The sequence below is a fragment of the Branchiostoma floridae genome, chromosome 15 (assembly GCF_000003815.2).
Source record: "Branchiostoma floridae strain S238N-H82 chromosome 15, Bfl_VNyyK, whole genome shotgun sequence".
In the NCBI taxonomy this organism is placed as follows: domain Eukaryota; kingdom Metazoa; phylum Chordata; class Leptocardii; order Amphioxiformes; family Branchiostomatidae; genus Branchiostoma; species Branchiostoma floridae.
In genome coordinates this window covers 1870603-1880865 of record NC_049993.1, presented here as the reverse complement: position 1 = coordinate 1880865, position 10263 = coordinate 1870603, and the positions used below count along the sequence as shown (strand labels likewise).

Below are 10263 nucleotides of genomic sequence, written 5' to 3'. Positions count from 1 at the left end.
TAACAAATACATTTGATTTTTTGGAGGTATTTATTACGAAACAAAGTTACGCCGTTTATCTCAGACATATAGTAAATGTGTTTGTTACAGCATGCGTTAGTGTCAGCTTTGCGTATACTAACTGTGATACGTTGCGTCTGTCGCATCAAACTATTATGTTGATGCGGAAAGCAAGGTTTGCGTTGTCAGTAATTTTGTTTTAATATTATCTTCTAAACACTAACATAGAAGCAATTTATATTTTCAGCTGGTTGTGGGTCACATTTTTATGAGAAATAGATTACTAGAAATATAAGCCATTCTAACTTCAGTTTGATATAAGCAAACTACAACTTACCTACTTAAAACATTACAGCAAAATCAACGATGACTATGATTAAAGTCTCAAATCGTTTTCATAAACAAGAACCGTAAACATCAGACTGACAATCAACTGCCACTGCAAAACAAACTTTATTTTGAATAAATTGTCAGTAAGAAATTATGACCTTGCACAACGTTAGACTTAAAATATAGACTAAAGGAGACAAAAACTGTCGAACATTGAGTATCTGCTTTTACTTCTCCCCTTAAACGAGAAATCACCGTTAACATTATCTGACGTTATCGTTTTGGTCATTCAGTATAAAGCGTCAAACAAATCGGGTTTGAAAACCCAGCTCATCTATTTGATATTTGAAACACATACATTAAGAAAAATTGTGGCAAACATGTTTTTAATCCTACTCGTCAGGGCAATAAGGCACGCACTGCCAGGCGTTGGCGGTGAAGTCATGGTACACATCACACTGCGCGGCGGTTGGTGCTAACCCTGGGAGGTGGGTCCCCTCGCAGTAGTAGACGTAGATGCATGAGTTCCTCAGCTCACATCGGTACATGAAGTCGAACGGTGGACAAGTCAGGGTTACTTGGTCGTCAAGCCACCTACGAGTGGTTTTGTTTCCTAAACAGCGAGGAAAATGAAAGTCAGGAAAGTGGATGTTCAGGGTATCGCCTGGCTTCACAGCTGAATATGACGATACACGCAGAACTTTTTGACAGTTTTTCTACTTAAGGGGAGTTCTTAATTCGAAAAAAAGAACAGCAGTTGAACAGTGTGGTTATCAACTTGAGTATTCATAATGAACAAATATTGCCCTATAAGCAGATGTTAAAATCGGCGAAATCTATAGAGAAAAACGTAATAAAAAAATAATAAAAACATAATAAAACGTTTAGCAGAAGCTCAAACAGCTGATTGAAGCGCGTGGAAAATGAGCGATGGCTCCTTGACTTTTACCTGAATCCTGTTCGATGGTCGCCTCGGGAACCACCACGGTGTTGTAGACAGGATACTTTGCACACATCTGGGCCATCTGGTCCCCCAACATGGTCCGGGCATTTAGAGGCTGTGGGGCGGCACGTTGGTAGGTCTCTTCCTTCCTCTTCTTAAGGATGGTGCTTCTTGTCTGTGGGTTCTATAGACATACAGGATCTTTAGTACAAATCGTATCGAGTTGGATATGGAGTCTAGTATCACTATCGTTACTGAAACTATTGATGATATTCTAACTACGGTAACCCATATCCTGTCTGAAGTCTGAAGTTGCTAAATGTCTGCTTACTGCCATGGCACTCAGCCCTTCTACCAGCTTGTCAATTGCCGGGATGTTGTCAGGCATGGTTGACAGGAAACAGGCGTTCAGCTCGGTGTAAAGGGTCATCATCAGTCCCTGTAGAAATATCACACTGGTTAGTTTCTACCGGTATTCTGTTTATTTTATAGGGCCTTCACACGGAAACTGAATTAGCAGGAATCAAGCAGAACCAGCCAGAATGAAGAGTTTGCTAAATTCGTGCCACATTCGGGTGGGAATTTCAAATGGACCTTATATCCCCTTTCACACCGGAAGGAATGAGTCGAAATGCCGTCAGAATAACTATTCTTTGTCTATTCTCGGATATTTGTAGTGCAATATAGACATTCTCACTAGTACTGCACTCCAGATATTCTTTTGGCCACATTCGGTACAATGCAGTTAGAATACAGTTTGAATGCCGATCGATTTTTCTCCACTACTAATGCACCTCGAAAGTTTTGAGCATGACAGAAACATTCGAGACGGCCACAAAAATGGGCAGAAATATCTGGGACACAGTGAGAAATTCTAGAATGCACTACGAGTACTTATGAATATACAGCGAATAGTCATTCTGACGGCATACCGGCTGATTCCGCATCTCGTGTGAAGGGGCAAAAAGAGAACATTAACATCACTCGTGTTTGACGTACCGTGTTGTAGTCCAACATGACTTGATTGTCAGACACGATGTTGTGCTGAGGCACGTGGAACAGAACGATCTGATTATCCCGGTCTACATCAGTCACTTGGTTGAAGATGGTTCCTTCTTCGTTGATTTGGACAGTGTACTGCTGCAATTTTAAGAGGAAACATACATCAAGACATGCATCATGTGCACCAGACGTACAAAATTCGTAAAATATGTCAATTTTCTTTTCATTTTGGCTGAAAATAAAAATAAAGTTAAGGCACATTCGACAATTTGAGTTCTGGTTACCAGTTGACCAATAGTACCATGTCTTATCTTGAAATAAAATTTCTACTGTAGCATGACATTGCGTGCTTACGCCACTAAATCCCACAAGTGTTAGCGTCATTGCCTGACGGCTCGAGCGTTCGGATAGCAGTGATAGAGTGAAAAGCATGACCTGTATTGTAAATAGAAAAGTACAGTGTCCTCCTTACCTGAGTGGAAGAAGCCTTCTCTTCACACGTACAGGTGGGTGCCGCGTGGACGGTAGACAAAACCGCCAGGATGGAGAGGAGCAGAAATCCGGCCTGTGGAGAGAGTCACAGTCTGTTTTATCACGAGTTTCGGAGTGGTTGTTTGAGAGAAAGTGTGCGATAATTTCAGAAATCAAATTTAGAATGTAAGAGATCAACGTACCATGGTAAGCTTGGAGGCACTCGGTCACTTCGGTCGAAGATTCGGTCACAGCAACTTTTTCGATGATAGAAGTGGTATGCCAGAAGCTTCGCGGTGTTCCCGATTTATACAGATTTGAAACAATCGGTCGATTGAACAACCAACAGACCGACCAATCAGGTTTTTTGTTTGACTCAATGACGGTTTCTTGGAAGGCAACACTTCCTTGACGATTATGCAAATGCGACAAAATGTGATAAAAAAAAAACAGCCGACTTGCTGATATTTCATTATAGTCAATTGACAAATTTGTTTTAAGTCTAAGACCATAGCAATAAAATGATGACTCCAGTCTGACCGAATAGTAATAGGAGACTTTGGCCAAGTTAGGAATAAAAGTCTAGTAGGAGTTAATAGGTTAGGACGTGGAGTGACCGGCGGGTGTATATACTACATAAGACTGACTGAAACCCCCAAGGTGCTTGTTTGTCCGTATTTGACCAAATGCCTCTCTTTTTTTAACCAGCTGACACGTTTGCTTGGAGACTGATTTAAAAGGCATCTTCAGGCTTAATCTTACAAAGATCTCTGACAGATGTGCTATTTTTATGATGACAACAATATTAGATGTAAATGTTTACATTAGATGTTTTTATCTAAAGATATTTATCAGTATACGTATATTAGACAATCACTATCATTAACGTTAACGTTGATTAGCAATATCTAAATTATACGTCTAGACGTCTGTGCCTGTCACCAGCTAAGTTCAACGCTTGCACTCAGATCTATACATTATACAGTTACACAAACATTCCAACTCTCTATTTTTCACGATGTGAGTTTCCTTGTTAGATAAGGCTGAAATCTTTCTTTGTCCGGTAAGTGTGTACACACAGAAATAGTTTGCATTGTCTCATGGTCCAAGAAAATGATGCAATAATCAAATAATGCGAGCGGTCTTTAGCCGGTCAGCTGCCCTAACTTACAACAACAGCAACTTAAACATTTTTTAAAGAAATTAAGAGACATGGTGATCGTCAACATGGTCGACGATTTATAAAGTGGAATAACGTAAACTACATCGCATAAAAACTGACGATGACAAATTTGGTCAGGTCGGATTCAGATAATGATAGTAAAATAATACAGTACAGTAGAGTACATCATCTCCAGCTCCTCTTACCCCTCTAGGGAAGAAAAGTCTTAATTAAGTGGAGATATATTTTCTACTGAGTTAAGAAAATGTGGATTTTAGCTCATCCTTTAAGTACTTAAGTGGAAACGATGCATAATAAAGTGCAAATCACGAGGACCAAGGTGATCAAGTATGCGTGAAATATTATGACTCATAAGGAAGTCAAAAAGATGCATTAGATTTTAATACCTGTCAGTGTACTTGGCAGTGTAAATGAGTCTTCCAAGTCGTAAAATATGCAACAAACACTTCAAGAATGATTCGGTCTATAAGGGTAATCGTCTTTGATCCAAGGGATTCTTTTTAAAATGACACAAACACAATGGATAGTGTTCTGTAAATTTCATATCTTCGAGTTCGATAGCCACCGTGCCACCGACATTGTGCCCTTGAGAAAGGCACTCAAAACGGTTTTCCTCACTTCACCCAGGTGTAAAAATGGGTACCTGACTTGGGTCGGGGAGATAAAAGAGTACCTTTACCTTCTGTCAGTACTTTGTATGTGGCACTGTTAATATAAGTTACTAACTTGAGTGCAGTGCCACATTGTCCTCGTCTGTCCAAAAGCAAATACAAAAAAATATATATTATGTTTGAAAATACCAAGTCAAATTACGTTTGCTTAAACAGCAGGGATATTGCGACGGATCTTTAAACAGCTTTCGGGTAATATCTTAGAGAGATGTAATTTCTTCTATCAGTCATGGCTTCAAGTTTAGTAAAGAATGCTTGCGTACATTGGAGGGGAGTTGATACATCACAGTATTGCATACTTCTCAACTACCTTGCTTCTCACTCTTAATGCGCGTGCGTCAAGTGACGCTAATTCTTTTATTGATGACATACCTTATTTGTAAAGTATGTATTTATTATGTTAGTATAAACATACCTTATTTGCAAATAATGGATTTATCATGTGGGTCAGACAGGTGGCATTCTGCTCAAAGTTCACAATCTTGTTTTCCTGCTATAGCTAGGACGTTTCCTTGTTAGATAAGACAGAGATGTTTTTCTTTGTATATCATGTATTTTGTACAGACACTGGGACTGATCAATCACTAGTTCCAAGAAAATGATTTGATTGTCTGGTCAAATGGGTAGTTTTTGCCCGGTAACTTGTCTTGATATAAACCCCTTGTTTGTTATACATGAGAGAGTAATACACAGGATTGTCCTACTCACACAAATTTCAATACAACGTTTTAAATCTTAACATTTTAGGACATTAACGCTTGCGGATTATCTTGAAAATTGGATTGCTGGTTATTTGTATTTGATATAAAAAGAACAGAATGGTACTGGACATTATTATATTTCAGCCATACCATATATGGTATGGTGAAATATATTGTATTCGTTATGTTTCTTTCTTTCTCCTGTCAAATCTTCAAATCGAATCATCTCCGTCGTTCCGGGACCGAATGACCTGAAATTTGGCACAAGGGTAGAGTGGGTCAATACCCAGGTGTGTTTTTCTCTTTTTTTTCATATCTGCGGCTGCCTCTAAAATGATTTTATTGAAGTTTACAGGTCATGTTTTGACCAAAACGGTACATTTTGGCCCCCTGTACCCTTAAATTACAATAGAATGACCTTAAATTTAGTGTAGATAGGCATTAGATAGTTGGTAAAATGATCCATATAAAATTTTTGGCATAAACCAATTTTAAATTATTAATTTCTGCACTTTTCTGAGGGGAAATTGGTTTTCTTCCGGTCTTTTCCCGTGAACTCCCATGACCCCAGAGCCCACACGTGCCAGGTGCCAGCGGTCTGGGGAGAGCGAGAGTTGATTGAATTTAAAGAGCCAGCCAATCAACGACGAGAAAGGCGAATGCTAGTTAATATTCATAAGCGGGGCCTTGCTATATCGTATGTACACAAACAGATGCAAATTACAGCCATACAGTGTCCATAAGTCACCCTGTGCCCGGTTTGAAATTGTAGTTTGCGAGGATTTGGCGCTCAGATAGGGTCATTTGAGCGGTATCGGGCGGTACGCGTGCATTGAACGTTAGAATACAAGTCTGTGTCGATGAATTTACCAACATTCCGCATGGCACTATCAATTATTTTCGGCAGATTTGACTTTTGGGGTTAGTTGAGACAGTCGAGAAAATGTTACTTGGCAGAAAACGCGGGAAAATCGGACAGTTTGCTTTTAGTTTTGATACATAATTTTGACAGTGGCGAGAATGCATGTAATCTTTTCCCGAACAAATGTAGGTACTTCTAGTGTTGTTGTTGTTCTTTTTTGACGTAAACTTTATAACAGTTACATTCAAATTGTAAGTAACTTTAAACTGCCAGAGTTTGAGCCCAATAAAACACTCTCAGTACCAGAGTATCACCACTGACCTCCGAAAAGAAACCCCCGAACAAAGTAGAAACTCCTATCCTCCTGGTCTCGCACGCTACGAGCAGGAAATTATCACACTCAGACAAGATTACGTCCGATGGCTGATTGCATACAAAGTAAAACAATTTACCAGTGGTATGCAAGGGGCATATACTTAACAAACAATTCTAAGAAAAATGGAATTTATAGATAAAGCCAAATCAAGTAAACTTGTTAGTCCTGGGATTTTTCAGAAAAGAAATGAAGCAACAGGGTGGTAAAATTCTTGTTAAAATTCGAGACGTCTCCGTTTATGTAATGACTCATACAAAACAAGATGAAGATTTAAGTTCTTAGCTTGAAAAAAACAACAACACTCCTACTACCTGCACCTGCTTGATAATTATTAAAACGTATGCCCTACTTGATTAAAAAAAGTTCACTGCAATAATAAATGTACCCACATCACAAGGAGATTATGACGGTACTTAGACCCAGTTATCGAAGTGGAAATTGTTGAATGGCGTCATGTAATTTTATGATGAAAATCTTCTGAATGGAAGGTGCGTTTTTTTTCACTCTCGGAAAAATAGGAGCTGCCGCAATTCTAAAAACCGATCAGTTATGCATAGGCGCTCCTGTGGAAGATTATGTTCTTCCATATGGGCCCGGGGCATATTGGGCAAGCTCTGTTTTGACCTTGAATCAATTCACAATATTAGTTCTCTTTCGGGGATAACTTACAGTTAAAATATTGTATTTTTGCGCAGGGGTGACTTGGAACAGTCCAATGTTGCGTGGGAATGGGTATGGCTGAAATATGCTGTATTTGCACCCAAGCAAATGTCGGCCTTTCTAGTAAGTAATTACTTCTGCCAAGAAGGTTAAGTTTTTGCTGTTATTTGTGTGTGTGTGTGTCTGTCTGTCTGTGTGTGTGTGTGTGTGTGTCTATCTGTGTGTGTGTGTGTGTGTGTCTGTCTTTGTGTGTGTGTGTCTGTCTGTGTGTGTGTGTGTGTCTGTCTGTGTGTGTGTGTGTGTGTGTGTCTGTCTGTGTGTGTGTGTGTGTGTCTGTCTGTGTGTGTGTGTGTGTGTGTGTCTGTCTGTGTGTGTGTGTGTCTGTCTGTGTGTGTGTGTGTCTGTCTGTGTGTGTGTGTGTGTGTGTGTGTCTGTCTGTGTGTGTGTGTGTGTGTGTGTGTGTCTATCTGTGTGTGTGTGCGTGTGCGCGCGCGCGCTTGTGTGTGTATGCGTGTGTGTGTGTGTGTGTATGTATGCGTGTGTGTGTGTTTGTGTGACATAATCTACTGCAGATAGCCACGGTGACTTTATTACGTTTACAGTAAATATTCCTGTCTAAAAGATAGTTACCTCCATGAAAGGTCATGGAGGTTATATTTTACCCTGCGTTTGTCTGTGTCTGTGTGTGTGTAAACAAGATAACTCAAGAACGGCTGAGTGGATTTGTTTCATACTTAGTGTGTTGGTAGGGTGTGACAAAGCTGGAAATGATTAGATTTTGGCCCCTCTAGCGGCTTCTATTGGTACTGCAGTTCAACTTCCAGTTTTGCTATCTTGTGTTTTGAAAAAGCTATGGTCACGATTTTAGGGTGTTGGATAGCTCTTGTGCTCAGGAAGAAGTGACGTAAGTTTGGACCCACTGGCGACTAGGTTTAGGATAGCAGGGGCATTTTTGTAAAAAAAAAACTTCTGAAGCGTCTAACTCAAGAGGGAAACAACGGATTTTCACGATTTTTAATATGTAGATACCTTAGACAATGTTGTACAAAATAAAGTACCAATTTACCATTTGCATAATTAATGGGACGCGTTGAGATGATTTAAATATATAGCTGCACTGGGTTGAGAAAAATGTAAATTTAGCTCATTCTTTAGTCAGTAAAGCGGAATTATGCATGATTAACTTATTTAAGTATATAATTTCAAGGACCTATAGGATCCAGTTTGCTTATTAATAAGATACCCTAACTCACATTGCCTGCGTCGATAAGGCGGCAGACGATAAGAGCGTATTATATGTTAATGGATAATGTACTTTACTTTACTGTAAAGAAGTCTAGAGAGCGTCACCGATGCTGTGCCCTTGGAAAAGGCACTTTATTTTACACAACTTTGTTCACTTCACTCAGGGGAAAATGGTTCATAAACATGCAGTTCAACGGCAGCATCGGTGGCAATTGTCGTATTGAGGTCACCGTAGGACCAAATATATAGTAGCCTCCAGGCCGTTATGATTCAGCCCCGCCGGAAGATTATCGGTCCCTAATACCCCTCAGTGCTGTACGACAGCGTTCTGGCAGATGATCTTAGCCCAGCTGCTAGCTGAGGTCAGGGTTGACATAGAAAAAAGTAGCAAAACCAAACTTTTGACGGCTCAGAAACAACTCCAGAACATGATATTTTTCGACTTCGTTCAGTTTGGAGCTTTCGGCATCTTATCCAATGGAGTATTCCAATATTCATATCCAGGGGTCAAAACATATTGCTTTTAGACTTCACAAAGACTTCTCTGAACAATATATCATTGTCTAAACCCTTTTTATAGTACAACCTGTCTAATGTGACATGTTTGGATCAATTTGCGTTTGCCGGCAATGATGATGATGATGATGATGATGATGATGATGATGATGCGCTTGCCTAAACAGCAGGGATATTGTGGAGGATTTTTTTAATAGATGACAGTATTGCACACTTCGAAACTACCTTCCTTCCCAATCTTAAAGAGTGTGCGCCAAGTGCTACTTATTCTTTTACTGACATACTTGTCTTGTAAAGTCAACAATAACAATACATCATTGTGTAAACACTTTTAACTCAACTTTTCAAACATCCTAAATATATCTTGTTGTGTTGGCGTCGAGTGTGGCGTAACTTGTGTGTGCCCCCGACGTTGTGCCTTTGTATAGGTAGGGCACTTTGCACGACATTCCTCACTTCACCCAGGTACAAAATATGGGTACCTGACTTCGGACGGGGAGGTAAAAGAAAAGACTACCTTTACCCACTGTCTCTACTGTGCATGTGGCACTGTTAATATAACTTACTTACTTGAGTGCAGTGCCACATTGTCCTCGTCTGTCCAAAAAGCAAATATACCAAGTCACATTACGTTTGCCTAAAAAAGCCAGCAGGGATATCGTGACGGCTTTTTTTAAAGATAGCTTACGTGTTATATATTTTAGAAATACGTCCTTTCTTCTATCAGTCATGACTTCAAGTTTACTGAATGATGAGTGCATGCAACGGAAGGGAGCTGATAGAAGACAGTATTGCACACTTCGCATCTTTCATGCTTCTCACTCAATGCGCGTGCGCCAAGTGATGCTAATTATTTTATTGACATGCCGTATTTGTAAAGTATTCATTTATTATGTTGGCTTTACAGATTGTATTCTGATCAAAGTTCACAATCTTTTTCTCCAAGGACGTTTCCTTGTTAGACCGGGATGCTCGTCTTTGTATATCATGTATTTTGTAAAGACACCCGGTAAAGTGAAAAATATCCAGGACCAAAGTGATCACATATGCGTAAGATATTATGACTCATAATTCAGATGAAAAAATGCATTAAATTTTAATACCTGACTTGACAGTGTAAAGAAGTCTAGACAGTCTGAATTATGCAATAGACACTTCTAAAGGGTCTATGAGGGTAATCGTCTTTGATCCTAGGGATTCTTTTTAGAAACACACAAACACGATGGATAGTCTTATGTGATTTTCATAGCTAAATTTCACGTAGCAAAAACAGACATTGACGGCTCATATACAATTCCAGAAC

The 10263-nt window shown here is 39.5% G+C and overlaps 1 protein-coding gene across 1 annotated transcript; it reads right to left on the bottom strand.

Moving 5' to 3' along the window:
- Window positions 1-434: 434 nt before the first annotated feature.
- On the bottom strand, window positions 435-3010 carry LOC118431299. The gene is made up of 6 exons (XM_035842412.1): window positions 2950-3010; window positions 2748-2840; window positions 2273-2413; window positions 1605-1712; window positions 1280-1457; window positions 435-943 (listed from the first exon to the last, which is right to left on the bottom strand). Exons 1-6 carry the CDS (start codon window positions 2950-2952, stop codon window positions 723-725), a joined length of 744 nt encoding a protein of 247 aa, XP_035698305.1. The 5' UTR covers window positions 2953-3010; the 3' UTR covers window positions 435-722.
- Between the last annotated feature and the right edge of the window lie 7253 nt (window positions 3011-10263).